Below are 19,241 nucleotides of genomic sequence, written 5' to 3'. Positions count from 1 at the left end.
CCGTGTTTTGCTACTAACCTTTCACAAGCAGCCAGCATGCAAGACAGCGCCCCGACATTTGTTCTTTTCATGTGGCAGCTCAATCCCACCAAGAACTCACTGTGCACTACTGAAACTGCCGTATCACTGTTTACTAACATGCCGGACCACATCAAGACAAACACAAGAAGATTGTAGTAAAATATTCACAGAAATAGGAATGATTAAAATGATGATATTTTTTTATAAGGTTTAATCAAATTCAGCGTGAGGTTCCTCTGTGATTCGGCTGTGAAGTGCTATTCTGACACCAGAGAAAAGCCTGTACAAGCACAAGCACTGCCAAACAGAATAAGTTACCTGAGCATACAAGACTTGATTGCAAACTTTGTAAAAAGCCAGCCAGCAGGTGATGCATGTTCATGGTTACTCAGCCTTTCCTTTCTTGGAATTTGTGATGGGTATATCTTTCTGATGACTTGAAGGTGGTAAGAGTGGTATGGGTCAGCTTAAACCTCAAACTTCCCCTCCCTTCGCATTCAGCTGCATCTGCCTTATGCACACTGCACACCACAAAGATGAACTAGTATGCACAACAAACATAAAAGTGCATTATAAGTATAAAGTGTAAAGATGTGAAATGCCACAAAGTCACCTGGAACAGATTGATGGTTTGATATGTTCTTGGTTTGCTGAAGTATAGGTAAGCAACGTGCACTCTTTGGGGCAGGCGTGGGAGGGAATTGTGGGTGGTGAATGCCTTGATAGCTGAAGGCTGAGTTCTGAGTTAAGCACACACCTCCTTCAAGCACAGCAGATTGATGCACACATAGGTTGTCTCACAGTTGGACTTGCACAATGAGCTGTGACCAGAGCTACCCGTTCCCACAGGTGTTTCTTGTGGATGGAAGTCCACATCACTCGGAGCAGCCTCCAAATCTCATACCCTGCTGGTCTTTCCCGCCTGCCCAGGAGAGGCTGAGGAGCCGTGAGAAGAGTCGAGGCTGCATGGGAATCAGCCCCAGTCTTGCCATGATTGTGCTGATGCTGTTCCTGCTTGTGTTTGCAGCCCTTGGGTTTGAAGCCTACCAGATCTTGGACATGCAAAAAAAAATGAAAGATATGGGAAAGGTAAGAACTCTTGTGGAAAATACAAAAGAAGCAAGAAATTAGGGAGCATCTGTTAAGTTGATAAGCTACTCATCACAGCAGAGGTGTGTGAAAATAATTCAGTTTGAAGCAGAAAAATGAAGGCTTGCTAGCATGACAGCTCTTTGTTGGATGTTAGTGAAGTTATGACTCTAAAACTAATAACTGTGTTAAGTTTGTTAGTCATCTCCCTTTGTGTGCACCCTTCTCATTTATTAATCGGAGCAAAGCAGCAAAAATTAAAAAGGTGTGACCTCTGTCACCTTTGCATAGAGAGGTGGGTGACAGAGAGGAGTGAGGCTGGAAAATGGAAATGTGGCTGGAAAGTTTGGGCAGACCTGCAAAGTTGAATAATTAATTGCAACAGTTTATTTTGCTCTGAGGAGTAGCTTTGCCTGAGTTCTGCTCTGACATTTAAAAGCGCAAACCAATGTCTACATCGTTCGATGTGGTCACCAGTCCATTCAGACAGGATATCCTCTATCTGTCTTCTGCTTCAAGCAATTTTAAGCACTGAGGTGCAAGCATGTTTGATGTGGTATTGAATTTTTCTCTTTCATTTCTCAAAAGGTTGAACCTAAGGCTGAGCCAGAGTTTAGTGCACCTCTAAAGCAAATCGGTTGGTGTCAATCATTAAATACCTCTCACCATACATGAAGCATTTCCAAAAAAGCAGAAATGTTCACATTAAAGGAAAAAAGGAGAAGATGTGACTAATCTGAGGGTTGTTTCAGGTCTCTATGAACCCAGGCCAAGTGGAGAAGACAGAAGCATCAGACCTGCAGCACATGTGATAGGTACAATTTTTAATAATTTCAGGGTATATGCTGTCATTTGTGTCATGTTCACTTTTACCAACATCATGTCTCTGTTTGGCAGGACGCATTGAAAAAGAAGCATTTCCAAAGACTTTACGATGGGAACCGAAGACAGGTCAGGCATTCACTTCCGGTGGAGTGGCTTACATCCCTGAAGATGGTGCTCTGCAGGTCAATGAGACCGGACTCTATCACATCTACTCACGAGTGGAATTGATCTTTAAGGAGTGCTCCCCCACTTCCTCGTTTCAGCACTCCGTGTTTGTGAGGAGAGCGGGAGACTCCACCCCCCGTAACCTGATGGAGACCCACAGGGTGGGGTTCTGCCCTCAGCAGGCCTCCCACTCCTGGACCACAGAGAGTTACCTCGGCTCTGCTCAGCAGCTGAAGAAAGACGACAAAGTTTTTGTAAATCTATCGCACCCCCGTTTGCTTAGCCACTCGCATTATGCCAACTTCTTTGGCCTCTACAAGATCTGAAGAGTTTGGGGTGTTTGGCTTTGTGCCTTAGTGAAGAAATTTTACTCCAGTGACAGAATGTAAGCTGTTGTAAGATGTCTCATATGGAATGAAACTTACTCATCACGTTACTGAAATGATGTATTGAATGTGATTTCTTTATGTAAACCAAATTGCTTCTTATGTCAGGGTGTGTGATGTAAAAACCCAGGGAAAAACAATGCGCATTTTTAGATTGGCAGCTTAAAAATTGAGAACTGGAGGAATCAGATGAAGCATTTTACACATTTGCAGAAACAAATATTGTGCCTTTTATCGACGATGTGAGGGTCAGTTAACACTAAGGTGCTGATTTAGTTTGTAGCAATTTCAAATATTTATTTTGGTGTGGAACTGACACCAGTTGTCTAAATGTGTACCTATGAAACAGAAAGTGTGTTATATTATGTTTGTTTTAAAGCAAATAAAGAGATAATTTAAGCGGATGTCTATGGTTTTCTACAACAACAAAAAAATCAGGCTGGGGGGATTGGGTTGTTACAAAATAGGGTATTACTCCATGATATCTAAATGTGCTTCTTGCTTGGGTAGTCTGTCTCACGAGGAACACCCACAAGAGTTTTGATCATCACCACAGGAAAGTATTCACAAAGAGACACCTACTGAAATTCCCTCCTGATGGTGTGCTTCATTTCCATATATTCCACTAAGTTTCAGATGCGTGTTTGTGCTTGAAGGTTGCCACTTAAATCTTAAGAGGCCAGAAATCTTTTCGGTGAATTAACATTTCATAATTGATTTAGAGACCTAAGAATGCAAGCACGCGAGCAATCTTTTTTCTTTCGCACCTTTTCAGTTCAACACCCTCATTGCAGTGTGCATTCTCAGTACACCGCAAAGCTTTGTCAGTAGAGTGAGATGTGCAGGCTGGGCACATACGCAGTGGGGGGGATAAAACAGTGGCAGTTTTGACGTGTGTTTCCTTCCTGTGTGAACATCACAAGGGTCCTGCATGTCTGCAGATAATTTTTTGTGAAAGAGTTGTGCTTCTTTTAATCCATGTGGTAAGCATCGTAACTTGTCTGTACATTCGCTTTCGTGTCCACTCAAAGCTCAGTAAGCAGTTTGGTAAGCCAGCCAATCGATGCTTTCAGACATTGAAAAAAAAACTCTTATCAAAAAAATTTTGGGTTCAATCACAAGTTTCCCCTTCTTGTCCCCTTCTTTTTTTTTAAAAAAAGTTTTTACATGCACGATAGTGCCGGTGAAATAAATCATGAACAAGATGTAGAGCTGAGTGATTCATTTCTTCTACAGTGGGCCTTCAGTACTGAAACAAAAGCAGCCTTCAACATAACAATGTAATGCATATTTATTAGTACATCTGATTTCTTGAGTCCTTCCTCCAAAATGTAGATCTAACAAGTTGTTAAGACAGCTTTTTTGAAAACCACAGATGTGAGGGTGTTCAGGCGTTTACTCAGCAACATATTTAAGATAACCTAGTCTGGGGTATGACAGCCAGGCTTCAGTCAACACACGTGTGGTTGCATCTTGTTCCAATATTAACTTTGTACTCATCATAAAACTGGCTGCTGAAAGTGATACTTGCCCCATATTACTCTTTATAAAACTCTTTATAAACTCTGCAACTTGTGTTGAATCTAAGGGCTGCTGTGAAAAATAAGTCTGTGTCTCAGTCTCGACATGTGACCTTGTCAAGTTGTTGCACAGTCCTCTTCTGTCCTAATTTCGACACATCATGTGTATTTCCGTTTATCATTTTCCTCTTTCTGCCTTCTTTCAGTTTCTCCATATTTAAAAAGCATTAAATATGCTGAATATCACACAGTAAATCCAAAGCCTATTAGATTTGTTATAATCATGTCTGCAGACCAAAAAATTACAGGCAAAATGCCTGTAAAGTTCTCAGCTAAATTTGATCAAATATTGCACTGCAGGAGGATGTCAGCTTCTTCAGTAAAAACCCAGGAGGAGCTTAATCTTAAAGGAAGTCTAAACAATGGTCTAAGTAAGCACTCCATGGTAACTCATGACCTCAAAAAACATCAATTGAGGCTTTTTACACCACCAAATAGGAAGCAAAGTGTTTTGAAAGTCAGAACATATAAACCACTTGCAAAATGTTCAAAAGCCAGCCACAGTCCATGCAGCATTTTTAAAAAGCAAAAAGTCAATGATGAAACCCCCACAAAAAAGGAACATTACTGTCAATTTGCAGTTCAATAAAGATCAGATGAACAAACCAGAAGTCTGTTGGGAAACTGTTTCATAGATGGATGCGACCAAACTATGACGTTCTGATTTAGATAAGAATCGTAATGTTTGGGGAAAGGAAAAGGCTGTATGCCAACATGTTATCATTAAACATATTATTGGGCCTTTTACAATATAACTTATAGGCGGCAACACACAATAGATCCCAAAGACAAGCTTAGAAATTTGAGGCTCATTACTGTTGAAAAAAAAAAGCAAAGTAAAATAGGAGATGATGCACAAGTGAGCATGCTGAGCTGCAGCAGCAAATGCTGATGTGATGGAGAGGCAAGTTTCTGCAAGCTTCAGCAGGCAGGTTTTAAATCTACAACTTCAGAGATGCAGACAGTGAAGACAGTTAACACAATGAAGTCTGTCTTCCACTGTTTTACTGCCAATGTAAAGCAATAGAGATGCAGAGGGGAGCAAAAGGCCTGTTTTTCTGCAAGTTGGCTTGAATTGCTTGTTGCCGTTGATATAACTATGAATTTTGAATTGCACCTGTGAATCCAAAGAAAAGAGTCTGGACACTTTCTCATTGACTGGAAAAAGCTGTTTCTATTTCTCCGCCTGTGAATATTCCTCTACAACACCAATTATCCGGTCGAACATATCTGCACTGATTAGAAAAACAAAACACCGGCTGTTACCACATTTTCCAAATGAATAACAACCACTTCTAAATAAGGCGAAAAGTAGAATGCCTTAAGATGAAAAGATTTCATTGAATATTTTCAGTTTCAACACCGCCACATGCACAGTGAAAGCGAAATCCTTGATGACATTTGCGAGAAATAAACCCTGGCTGTCCTACACAAAGCCCTCGCTGTACATCGTGTCTGCGGATGAGTGAACAGTAAACAAAAGCTCCTCAACCTGGATCAGAATTCTGTTCTTCTCTTTCGCACCATCTGTCAGATATTTGATGAACTGCATTTCATCTGACAACCACTCAAAAGCAAGGAAGAAAATCGGGCAACAGTCCTCGTTTTTTTCCCCCAAATGAAATAAACACCTGTTTCAAAGAGCAATTAAGAAATGTTCAAATATGAATGATTAATCTCTCAGGTCATTTGCACCATTACTGTAAAATATACAGCAACTTCTAGTCATGACAATCATCATATAATGTACGATACAGTCCTTAATCTGAATGCACTGGTACCTTTCACTTAATTAACTTGAACGTGAAAGAAAGAATACCAAAAAATAAATCATTAAAAAAGAAAACTTCATTGGCTGGACTTGTCATAGTCCAGGATTGGCACTTTAATATTTCTAGAGCTGGTGAAATTTTCTTATATTTCAAATCTTGTGCAAACACTCATCAGTAATGGGCCCCTTTATGACTAAGGAAGATAAAAGAGAACCTTCAGGCAAACTGCACATCTGTTGGGCTAAGAGGCAAAACAGTAGCAACATATGACTCCAAAGCACCCACAAGGTTACACATGAGACGATGCAGAGCTGATGCACACAAGGTCTGCAGAGAGCAGTCGAGGCAAGGAACTCTCATGACAAAAGATTATGAGAAAAGTCAGCAAAGTAACATCTGGAGAATATAGGGTAATTTTTTAAACACACACTGTGCGCAGATGGCGTTAACATCAGGTCACAATCAGCTAAAGGATTTTTTGGAGTCACAGTCTGCAAAAAAGAAGTAGCAGCAGCTAATGAAATGAAATCTTTCAGCTGTTTAATGTTCTGCTTTAGGGTGGTGTCGCGGTCCTAATGCAGGAAACACAACAGACATTAAGCATGGCTTGAATGTCACAAACAATTATCAAAGTAGCATAATCATCTATATGAATTAATTGGATTATGATTACAATGAATTGAATTCCAATTGGCTTGAATTGGACTATATTACTTAAGTGCCTTGAGATGACAATTGTTGTAATCTGGCGCTATATAAATAAAATTGAATTGAATTGAATTGAATATCTTAGATGTAGATGTCCTTTTGTCAAAACTGAAAAGATACTTCTAGGATTAATTTGGACCATGACCCAAATCAGGCCCCATCACCATCTGTTTAAGTACTTAAAGAAAACACATGCTGAAGATTGCAGACCTGAGGAATTCTGTGGGTTTATTTTAAACACGTTGTGTAGAGTCGACAGCCTCCAAGCATATCTGGCCTTGAAGAGATTTCCAAGAAACAGTGAGAGAAATTCATTAGATCACTGATTCCCTACTTTTACCTGTTTTGTGTTTATAAAAACTCAGATATCAGTTCAGTCATAAATGAATGTACATGGCATACTTGAATTAAATGAAAGACTAAACCTTGCCTCACAAAGCTGACTATTTCTGATAGAAGTGGGGTTTTATTGTTTAAATCCTGTTATGTGAGCGGTGTACAGTGATGCTTGATTAGTGCTGATTAATCATACTGCACCACTGTACTTAAATGCAAACTTGCAAGACAGCACTCACTACTTTGGCGCCCTCTACTGGTCGTGTAAAAAAAGACACAGTGGATGTTATTTTGTAACTTCAGCATAAGGTGGACAGAGATATACTTCATCTGGCATCTTAGACGCAAAGCCAACCACCACTTTAACTTAAAAGAAAAAAACTGTTTTATAATAATTCAGATAATATTGCCAAAATCAACATGTAATATATTTATAGTTACATTTTCTGCGTAGACTTTGGCATTTACATTTTTAAGTCAAAGTTTGGTCGCCAGAGGGCACCAAAGATTTATAATTCAACACTGTGATTATTCAGTTTTACTTCTGAGGGGCAGGAGCCAATTAGTGGAAAATTACTCCATAATAGTTGCAGACAAAGATACATAAAATATTTGTGCATTTGCATATTTGGTTTTGCTGATTGTAAATTACTGCAATTTACACACGTACATGTGAGGGCTGAAGATTAACATGCCCTAAATCATGCTGATGGTTTGTACTCAAGCTGATAAATTGAAGTTAGATTCACAATCTGAATTCCATTCAGAGCAAGTATTCAGTCAAAGAGTTGCTAATGTTAATATGTGAGCATGCTCAACCTTAAGATCGGTTTGCTGTCCTGTGCAAACTGTTGACCTGCTGTAGGTAGATTGATCTTTGTCAAAAAAAAAAAAAGAACATTACATTTTAGAGGCTAAACCTGTGGGGTTACATGACTGAGGGTATGAGTTTGTAGGTGAAGTACACACTTACAGTTAGCCAAAGAGAGAATACCTTTACCAGTTTACGAAAAGCAGGCTGTGATGTTAAGATGTTTAAACTTATATAAATGTAACCCTGTTGTTTCTGGTGTGAAATATTTCCATTTTTAAAATTTTCTTTGTCTCTATTTCTTTTTCTGTTTTCGGAATTCTTGAACAAGTTTTGCAATAAACCTAATGATGGATTTAATCTACTCCATAACTGCTGAAAGTGAACAAGGAGCATTTAATAACGGCACAGACACTTTGCCTATGAATACATTATCGTTTGTGCTTGAGATTGCAATTTCAGGATTTTTCATTGTAATATTTCATGTTTCTTTATTGTTGAAAAGAAGTGTAAAAAACATACCACTTCTGAAACATGATAGTTATGTTCAGAAAATTGCAAACAGCTAAAAATTCGTGATGACAACATGTCACTGTGAATGCTCTACATTTCTGTTGGGTGCTTGTATGAGAATAGAAAGACTCTTTGTCTATGTTATATCTAAAGCAGCAGAAACAGGTGTGGAACTGTTAAGCCCATGTTACAGTGTTAGAAAAACTACTACGAGCTTATCTCAGCATTTAGTTTTCAAGTTAACTTAACTAACATATTTGCACAGACAACAAAACAGAAATATTCAGTTAAGAGGTTTTCAAAGCATCTTCTCAAGTGGAATCCAGATAGTCACAGGGGAGGCTCAGAGAAATAAGATAAGACAATATTAGTCATCAAAGAATAATATGAATATTTGTGATGTGGTTGAAAAGCTCATACATCAATTCTTGGATATCTTCATTGTTTTACCTTATATCCACCAGCAACCGGTTATCTTGGCCCACTTGCTAAGTGTGTGGGATGAGTACGGTCATTTTTATCAAAACTTTATTTGAGGAAAGGCTTACTGTCTCAGACAAAAGGACTGTGCTGGTTATACTTAAATGCCAAAATGGACTTTAGATGTGTCTTAACAAAAAAAAAAAAGCTATTTTTCTTTATTTAAAAAGAATGAATTGAAGTTATTTTTTATGATATAATAATAATGAATAATAATTGTGGTTTTTATGGGGTTCATATGCTGGATTCATTCTTGTGTGGGACCTGTGACTTCATGGGTCACTTTGATTTTCAGGTTTAGTGAAATGGATGCTTGTTAGATGCTAGTGCTTTTTTTTCCCATGTTTTAATTTTATGCTATTTTTGTAATCATTTGTATAGAGCTTTTCTCAACAATGTTTCAGAGTGCTTTACAAGAAGCCTTCTTTGACAGTCTGTACTAATCCACAGTCACAGGGTGAAACCAGATCAGTTGAGGTATCCTCAGTGTAGGTGTACAGTGAATATGTGAAACCGAAGAGTCTGTCTTATATTGAGCTCTCATTTTGCATGTTAAAGGGGTGAAATTAATATTTGGAGCACTTTTAGGTGTGCAGCCCAGGTGAATACATTCACCCATGATATCAAGAAGAAATATCAAGTAGAATCATCAGCTCTTTTATGATGTCGACAAAATTGAGAAAATAATATTAATGGCAGTGATGTTGTATTAGATGGAAAAATGCCTTTAACTTTGCTATTAGTTGTCCCGTATCCTTAGTGAGCAAGTTTGGCAACGCCCTGAAGTTAGATTGTTGGTTATGTATTTATTGTGCCGTGTACACATGCTTTTGCAAGATGCTAAATACACAGGCTGCAATATTTTTTGATCATGAATAAGAAAAAAAAAAGTTCTTACATTACATTGGAAACAATCTACCATTCACCTAGAACTGGACAAATCTGAGAGACTGTGTTTCATTTGATCAGACAACCAATCAGATTTCTACTTGCATCACGTAGGCTGGTTCAGTCACAACCATCTGATGAAATGACTCTACACTCCTGTGAGGCCGTTATGGTCCACCCTGTCTCCAAATCAGGTACTGCCAAATTTCCTTTAGGTGCAAGTAATGGCATTTCAATCATCAACCTGAGCAGTCTCTGTCACATCTCCATCAAGCCTCCTTCAGACTTATTTCTCAATACTACTACTTTCCAAATCCCATTAACAAATATAAATGTTGTACTCAACACGCTTCTCCTTCTCGGATTACAGACTTAATTACTGTCCTGTTAAGGCTCAGTCTACCAAGCCTGTTCTTTCTGGTATCTTTTCCCATTTAATTTGTATCCATTCCTGGCCCTGGGCACCCACTTCTCTGCATGTTTTAGATGTTTCCCAGCTCCAACATGCCTGACTCAAATGAACGAATCACCTCATCAGCTTGTCATCAAGTTCTGCTAAGGCTTCTATGTGACTGTAGCAGCTCAGCTGCTCTCCAAAGGGTAACCCTGGCAACAGCAGTATACACAGACAGTGATGGAGTTTGGCACAGACTTTATTTGCAGCTCAAATGGCACAGTTTCTAATTGTCACCGCCAACCCTACAACAGTGACAGAGAGAAAAGCCCATTCAAGTCAGCCATCTTAACTTGGTTATCCATATGTGAGGAAGTGCTAACCTTCTCACTGTATGCTGGGTCAGATTGTAAATGTGAAACAATGTGATTTGTCACCTGGTCTCTCCAGTCCTGTGTGCATCTGGGCATGGGCTCAAAGAGGGAGCTCGCCTCTATAGGTCTCCCTTTATGGAGACCAGAAAGAGGTGGGGATTGCTGTGATTGGTGGACAAAATGGGTGGAAATATTTTCAGTTAATTAAGTTGGATTATTTATGTTGTACATTTTGTGGATTAGTTTTGAATGTACTATATTTTCTTTCTTTATTTTGCAGGAGTTAATTTGTATTTGTTGGCACAAACAAATTAAGATCTGTACGATTTCATTGTTAATGATGTCTGTCCTCTTATCCCCAGATCTGCTCTGATAGGCTCATTTGAACTGGAGAAGAGGCCTATCAGAGTATATATGTATGTTGGGATTTGTTCAGTCGGTTGGAAGGGGGTATGTTTTTATGTGCTATGGGAAGAGCAACACCCCATTTTCCCTTTGTTAAAAGGCTACATTTGTTTAGTTAATAAAAGTCAACTTGTTCTCTGTACACCTCCTGACCAGCGTGATGCTTTTGGGCCCCTGCATCTCTCACTTTACTGCACCATATGTTTTTAAATAAGGATCCTGTTTTCTCCTGTAGTAGCATCTGTACGACATTCTGTATAGTTAGAGTACCACTGATGCATAAAGGAGTCATTGAACCTCTATCATTCACTTTAAAGTAATGGGATTCCTTCAAACTCACTCTAATTTATTATCAAGATCAGACTCATAAAGTGAGCTTAACTGGTTATATGAAACCGAGACCACAACGTTCTCCCAAATAAAAGCTACTGAGCGGCATCCAATTTTTGCAGGGACAGTACCTTTTTTTCTTACACTGTACCAGCAACAACTCTAAGGGGGTCCACCAGTCTAAAACTATTTTAGTCAGCAGAAGGGTTCCTGGAATGTACAGTATGTATTAATTCTCTATGAATTGCTCACAAATGCATATAACATGTGTATGAAGCTTAATGCAGGATTGAAAAGTTCACAGATACAGGCAAAGAACTGCAAGGGGGATTCCCGATACCATCTCAAAGTCGGTCTAGGGAGGGCGATGTTTAACACAGCTAGCGGTAGGCAAAGAACTTTGACAAAAGCCCACTCATGATGCAAGATAAAGCCTCTAGCCCAGTATGGACGTGGGATGAATAAGCCCCACCATCATAGCTGAGTCTGGGGGACTCCCCTGTCCACATATTGGGAAATCTATCTCTCTCTTTGTCTCTGATTCAGTCTGTGTCTCTCTGTCTGTGTTTCATCTTCCCCTCTCCCTTTCTCTCTTTCTTTCTTTCTCTCTTTCTTTCTTATTTCTTTATCTCTCAATTTCGGTCTCTGCCTAAGGTAACATCCTCTCTACAGTTCTCACCCCTGCCAAATGCACACTTTTTGATTTTCAACAGAAAGGTGTGAGATGTTTTTCTAGGTCTTTCTCTCGCTCTCTTTTGGTGTCCCTCTGACACTGTCCTTTCTGATGTGTAAATGGGTTCATAATGACTCAGCCAGTAGCTGAAACCTGTTCCACACTGCTCTCCACTCCCCACAGCCATCACACATGCTGTTTTGGGAGAACAATACAAAAAAGTGTGGGTGTGTTGTCCAAGAAATGTGCCCATCTTCTCCTTGTGTGAATGAAATGGAAAGTGTGTGTTTACCAGAAATGTAGGTTGCAGATCATTAGATTAAATAAACATTCATTTCTGCAAATAACTAAGCAGTTTTTACTCTTGGTAAGGCCCAATAGAAAGCGAGTACATTGTAAAGATTATTGGAGACTTTATCTCTCAATTTAACTAAAAGAGTTGCATGCTGATTTTCAGAATTAAAAGATCATAAGCACAAGCTACCAAAGTAGTCAGTAACACACACTTGATTAAGTGAGCGTTTTGCAAAAAGTGCAAATGCTATTTATATCTTATGCTAATTATATCTTCATTTGTAAGTCGCTTTGGATAAAAGCGTCTGCTAAATACATAAACATAAACATAAATGCAAAAAAGGTCATCTCGTGTACAGAAGTTTGGTGATTTTTAAACACATCTAACAATAATGGAACATTATCATTCTTTTTCAATTAAAAATAAGGTAGCTGACTTCATTTTAGCTGCATTCATGTCATGATCTTTGAATTGCGCATGTCTGCTCTCAGCTTTTGGAACACTTAAACAAATACAGCCTTCATTGGTGACCTGCATTTTCTCGGTATAACAAGCCAAGGAAAGTCTGCTGTGAAAAAGGCTTAGGCTAAATGGCATGATTGGCAGAAAAGTCAGAATGCAGTGGCTCCCCTCACTATCTAAGAAGCTGCAGCTCTCTGAACTTTGGCTAAATTGAAAGAAATGAATAGTAAGTGATGTCAAACATCAATCTGATAGGTGCAAATAAGAAGATTATTGGGATGCTCATGCTTAAGCATATTAAATGCCTAAGTGACATTTGCTTGAACAGTGGGCAGAGCATGTTGGAACATGTTGCTGATCTGTAATATTATGTTGCATTGCTCATTTTGGGTAAATTTTATTTAGTTTCAATCATTTGTTACACCTGTGTCACCATGGGTCCTTATGTGATATATTGTATATAGCTAGAAAACTGATTTTAGGATTTTACCTTTTAGGGAATTATCAATAAGAATGTTAGATGTGTACATTTGAAGTCAAAGGTCATTGAAAAAGCATTTGCAAGAAAGAGGTGTGTAGTGTCTGACACTTAACAGAGGTTCAGAAAGCCATCAGGTTTGTGTGTTCGGTGTGTCCAGACGGGAGATGAAGAATGGTAAACATGAACTGGAGAAAACACCCCTTAACACCCCATGCTTAACTCCCTCAGTTAGATATACATATCTCTTTTATCCTGACTATTGAACCCACTCAGGGTCACCAAATAGGGGAAGGTTTTATCCTATATAACGGGAGAAGCACCCCCAGTGAGAGAGAGATGACACAGACTTTTGGGCTTCAAGGATCTCTCCAGATTTGATGCATCTATCTGTAATTCTGATATGGACCTGGTGACCAAATACCAAAATACTTCTGTGTTCGACCAAGTCTGTGTCAGCAGAGTTCTTTCTGTACCACCTACACATCGGCTGTTTGAAGGCGATCATTCCTTCTACACCACAGGTGCAAAAGCCTCTATGTGTGGAATGAGTGCTATATTGTGAAGACATAAACAGTGAATAGGCAAGGAAGAGACTGATGCTCAAAACCCATCATAAAGATGTCAGACATCGGTTTGTATCTGCTTATAGGAACAAAATCTTGTTTTTTGGAGAAATTGGTTTGATAGGCAAAAAATATAAATATATTGAAAGAACATCAGCAAACATCATTCAAGAACTTTGAGATCAAATGCAAATTGGTCTTGTAAATGCAAAATGACCAAAAGGTTACTTCCAAATATGTTAAAAACCAACATGTTTGGATTATATACACAGATTTTAACGTCTTTAAAGACCACTTTAAAGTCTGTATGAAAGTATGTTATCTGCATAAATGATGCCACCAACTGATATTATTCAGAAATGATTATGAGGACAGTTTATTTAATCCATACAATCTGTCTGACAAGATGCTCCTCTACTTTTCTAAATGTCACATGCTGCTGCTGCATCTTTGATTGTAAGAAAATATAGTTTCTTTTTTTAATGAAATGTGTGTTCAGTAAAACACTCTTCTCCTTTCAAACTTTGAACTCCAGATTAACTGTTTTATAGACTGGTGGGAGGTGATCGGAAGAACCACAGGAAGTGCACAAACATGAGGGACTTCCCCTTTGATATCTTATCTTAGCCTCTCTTCCATTAAATAATTGAAACTGTGAATGCCCCATTCTGCAAGAATGTAAATAGTTAAATTACAACCAAGATCAACTGCACAAGAATAACGTTTTTGTAAGCACCTGTAAAATGAACAGATCATAGCACAGTAAATGAATAGAAACATGCAACAAAGTGAGTGTACAAGATTTTTTTGTGGTCATGACTGAATGCAGGTTGAATGTTAGGATCTGGCAGTTTCCTATCTGTTTTCCCCTGTCAGTTTCTGATTTCTCCTTGGCGTAATTGCATTCTGCTGTTCCCAGGATTGTGGCCACTAAAGTCTGTTTTACTCACCTGAATGATTTTCAGCTAGCATCACTTCCTCTAAATCCTGCACTTGGAAACCAAGCAATTTACCAGAAATCCGTCTCTAAGGAGAACCAATCACCGCCCCAGTTACCACACCAGGGAAATCCAGGAGACCTTATTTGTGAGTCAACTGATTTTACCTCCTGTGAAATTTCAAGAATAAGTACTCCCCTGGTGAATTGGGCTCTGACAGGCTTCTAACAGGCTTCTGTCTTTTTGGTCGTCTCATGGAGATTATTATATTTTTCTAAATGCTTCAAATAGTCATCCTTGAAATAAAATTTATACTGAAGTATTATGTAAAAAGGGCATTTACATTAACATCTGGGCAACATAGTCATAAAGCGGTTAGTACTGTCAACTTACAACAAGAAGGTTCCTGGTGCAGTCTCCAGCTAAGGCCTTTTTGTGTGGAAAGATCTATCCACACAGCTGCCTTTTGAGTACATCATCAGCCCAAAGACATCCTACAGTGAATTCTAGCTTACACTCCCCAGCAGGACCTATGATACAGATTGGATCAGGGACCCCGTCTGTACCAAGACGATCACTGATGACAGTTAATGTTCAGTACATTTCTTTCAAATGTTTTTTTGGCAAATGTATGCTTTTATCTCTTTATTGGGTACAGTGTGTTCTTCTCCATTATGCCATTTGTTTTCATTTTCAATGGTGGTAATTTATGGATTGAGTTACTGTGGAATCTAATAGGAACCTTCCCATGGTACTAATCAATTATAACCAATTTTTTTTTCAGTGATATCATGGTGTTTGGATTTCGATGTATTTTGAAATATTCTGTCTTCAGCATCTCTGTTAGTTATGCCTGCTGTCCTTGTTATGGCTCCATACTAGAGGTCCAAGGGGACCAGATGCAACTTTAGCAGTAGTAGGCATTTTTAAGGTAGGATTGACACATATGCAATACATAAACAATCAACAACAGTTGAGCCTGACATTTGGAATTGTAGCAGTAATCATTAATGACAGCAGACACAAAATTAGTTAGGTGATTTGATTGGGTGGCACATTTGCTGAGCTACACAAAACTTTGCACTGCAAGCAATGTTATGTGTGACTCCTGCTTAACATTGCTAGGGTCAGGATCAGGTGATCAGAAAATAAACTGAGGGACCACAGTGAAAACAGTTCTAGTACTTAGCTACCTTTAACCACAATATTGAAAACAACAAATGGGGTTGACAGGACTTTACACCAAAGCCATGCTATGTGTGTCTGTCAGAAAGCCAAAGGGTGGAACAAAAGGGATTGTTTCCACCTATTCAGTTATGTGTTACATGCTTTGAAACTCAGTATTGCTTTAAATTTTTGCTTGCTATTATTAGCGATATAAGTTCATAACAATGCTGTACTCTATACTTTGCACAAACACCGTAGCACCGCAGGCAAAGATTGGATTGTACCATGTGTACGACTTTATTTGTATTGACCAGAAACCAGAAATGCAAAATATGAATAGATGTCCACATGTCCAATTTGTAGAAGAATTCAGGCTTCAAAATTGTGTGAATATGAGAATTTCTTTTGACAACAGATTTGTGCCAGGTAATGTCATATGATATGAAGGAAACTGCAACCAATGAGTAGAAAACTTTGTAGTCCTTCACAATGTATATTTTTCTAATGCTAATCATGTATTTTTTAACATGTAACCCTGGCCAGCTACATTTATTCTAAACCTATCCATGTACTTTTGACTCTATTGTAATTTTAACCATTAACAGGTTGGAGCATAATAATAAAGTTGGTATTCATGGAAGTAGGAAAGCAAACAGAATGAGGGAAAGGTTGTGAAGAACATCATTTTAATCAATGTTCTCTTGCTTGAAGATTGGGAATGAAGCTTGATCTGACCTATTTGCAGTAGAGAGCCATGGAAGCAAAACGTAGATATTATACCATTTTTGAGCCTTCATAATGAAAGTGCTTTGTATTTGCCTTGGGCCAATATAAATATTTCTCAGTCTGTCGTGAGATGATATTGGCTATGTTCAGATTGTCTGTGTGTTCACTCACTGACACTACTTGAATGCAACTGTGCTTCATGCAGTGGTCTTTCATAATCATTCTCCTGGTTCAGCTACGTATTGCAAAAGCAAATTCTAGACAGACAGGAACAGGCCAGATCTGAGGTGATGGATGGCACAAGTCTGCTGTTTTTGGTGAGAACATGTGATTTTACGTTGAGAACATATCTTCACAAAGCTGATATAAAACTATAACACAGATATCTGTGTGTACCTGTAACGAGTTGGTTGTTAAGACTAAACAGTAAACATGTCTAAATGATAAACTATTCCACATATTTCTAGCCTTATACTTACCTGTATATAAAGGTTTGAACACATCTACTCATTTAAAAGCATGGGTTGGTGTGTTTGAACGTTTGACTTGACTGAGTACTGAATACTCCTCGGTTTTTTTTCTATTTTTTTCTTTTTGCATGAATTTTCCCAGAGCTGCATTGATCATGTGTCAAACTGTTTTTAGTTCTTACAACACACCAAGTAAAGCTGGGAAAATATTCCACTTCATGGGGTATATGAAGGGGGACAGTATGCAGAAAAAAAAAATAAAAATAAGGAAAAAATGTTGAGGGGGACACTGTTGTTTTAATAGATTCTGTTGTTCAGGGTGCCTCTGCCCCCTGTGCATTGCCCAAGTTATGAGTTCAGTTGTGTGTACTGACATGCCTCCATAAGACCTTTTCACAAATGACTTGCAAGCCAGGACTGATGCACATCAGTATCATGTGGGGAAGTACAAGAGCAAAACAGAATGTGGAGCAGTTTATTGACTGCTGATACGTCTCTGAGCCAGCAAAGAAGCAGTAACAGAGGCAAAACGTGTTGATTAAAGGAAAAACAGCAATCACAGAACACACTGTTCTAATACCGGTTGTATCTTAATTGATTCCACACTTGATTTCCATTGCTATGCTGATGATACTCAGCTGTACTTATCTATGAAACCAGATTAAAACAGTAGGTTGGTCAGACTACAAGCATTTCTTAAAGACATAAAGATCTGGATGACTCAGAACTGTCTGCTTCTAAATTCAGACAAAACTGAAGTCATTATCCTGAGCGCGTCAGGGAGAAATTGTCTAGTTGTATAGTTACTCTAGATGGTATTTCCTTGGTTTCTAGTTCTACAGTGAGGAACCTTGGAGTTATTTTTTACCAGAATTTATCATTTGATGCACATATAAAATAGGATTCTAGTACTGCCTTCTTTCACCTTCGTAATATTGCCAAAATCAGGAACATCCTGTCTCAGGGTGATGCAGAGAAACTAGTTCATGCATTTGTTACTTCAAGATTGGACTACTGTAATTCTTTATTATTGGGCTGTCCCACATATTCTCTGAAAAGCCTCCAGCTGATCCAAAATGCTGCAGCCAGAGTTCTGATGAGAAATAACAGGAGAGATCGTGTTTCTCCAGTTTTAGCTTCTCTTCTTTGGCTCCCATTTAAATTCAGAATAGAATTTAAGATTCTTCTCCTCACATGTAAAGTTCTTAATGACCGAGCTCCATCATATCTTAAAGATTTAATTGTAAGATATTTTCCTAACAGAGCACTTCGCTCCCAAACTGCAGGTTTACTTGTTGTTCCCAGAGTTTCTAAAAGTAGAATGGGAGGTAGAGCCTTCAGTTATCAGGCCCCTCTCTTGTGGAATAAGCTGCCAGTAAATGTCTGGAAAGCAGACACCCTTTCCACTTTTAAGATTAGGCTTAAAACTTTCCTTTTTGATAAAGCTTATAGTTAGGGATGGCTCAGGTAATCCTGAAACATCCCATAGTTAAGCTGCTATAGGCTTAGACTGCTGGGGGACCTCATCTGTCACACCTTTCCTCACTTTGCTCTCTTTTTCCCCCTGTTTAATTTCTCAGTTGATTTTATGTACATGTGACATTATTGAGGTTATTAACTTGTGTTTCCCTGTTCCAACAGGTATCCTTTGAATGGTGTTATGGTGTCCCCCCCCCTCTTTTCCTTCTTTTCTGTCTTCTCAAATCCGAGTTGGTCGAGGCGGATGGCCACCCTTCCTGAGTCTGGTTCTGCCAGAGGTTTCTTCCTGTTAAAAGGGAGTCGTTCCTTTCCACAGTCGCCACAGGCACGCTCAGGACGGGAGATTGGACTGAAGACAAGTTTCGATGCAATCTGTTGGTTTCCTTAGCTAGGATATTGTTTTTGAATTGGCACTATATGAATGAATTGGATTATTTTGAAATTAATTAAATTAATTGGATTTCATTGGATTATGATTACAATGAATTGAATTCCAATTGTCTTGGACTAGTATGACATCAGACTATATTATTTAAGTGCCTTGAGAGGACATTTGTTGTAATTTGGCGTTATATAAATAAACTGAATTCATGTGTGTAAGCACACATTGTTGCAGGACTGACCCTCCTATGAGTGACATATGAATTGCCAAAGAGACAGCTTCTTGCATCAATTAGACATAACTGATATGTCAAAAGGACTACACAAACTTTTTTTCTTTTTTTTTTTTTTTTAAAGGTTAGTCATGTTTCCAGTTATATGTTGGGGGCGATACAACTAAATGTTGTTTTTTTTCCCCCCAGAATGAAGGGAAACATTGAATTATTACGCTTCCCTCTGGATGTGTCATGGCTCATGTGAGCCAATACAAGGTGGACTCCAGCTTAGTGATTAAAAAGGGTTTATGTTT

The 19,241-nt window shown here is 38.6% G+C and overlaps 1 protein-coding gene across 1 annotated transcript; it reads left to right on the top strand.

Moving 5' to 3' along the window:
- Window positions 1–789: 789 nt before the first annotated feature.
- On the top strand, window positions 790–2,512 carry faslg (Fas ligand (TNF superfamily, member 6)). The gene is made up of 4 exons (XM_072388721.1): window positions 790–1,110; window positions 1,699–1,747; window positions 1,863–1,925; window positions 2,008–2,512. The coding sequence occupies exons 1-4, from the start codon at window positions 838–840 to the stop codon at window positions 2,424–2,426; spliced, it is 804 nt and encodes a 267-aa protein (XP_072244822.1). The 5' UTR covers window positions 790–837; the 3' UTR covers window positions 2,427–2,512.
- The last annotated feature ends 16,729 nt before the right edge of the window (window positions 2,513–19,241 follow it).

Source organism: Leuresthes tenuis, unplaced genomic scaffold, assembly GCF_036924035.1.
Source record: "Leuresthes tenuis unplaced genomic scaffold, fLeuTen1.0.hap1 SCAF_7, whole genome shotgun sequence".
Classification (NCBI taxonomy): Eukaryota; Metazoa; Chordata; class Actinopteri; order Atheriniformes; family Atherinopsidae; genus Leuresthes; species Leuresthes tenuis.
This window is presented reverse-complemented; position numbering and strand designations above follow the sequence as displayed.

Coding starts and splice junctions, on each gene's coding strand:
- faslg (XM_072388721.1), top strand. CDS start 838: ATGAGCTGTGACCAGAGCTACCCGTTCCCACAGGTGTTTCTTGTGGAT. Junction 1,748..1,862: donor TGCACCTCTAAAGCAAATCG/GTTGGTGTCAAT, acceptor GGGTTGTTTCAG/GTCTCTATGAACCCAGGCCA. Junction 1,926..2,007: donor ACCTGCAGCACATGTGATAG/GTACAATTTTTA, acceptor TCTGTTTGGCAG/GACGCATTGAAAAAGAAGCA.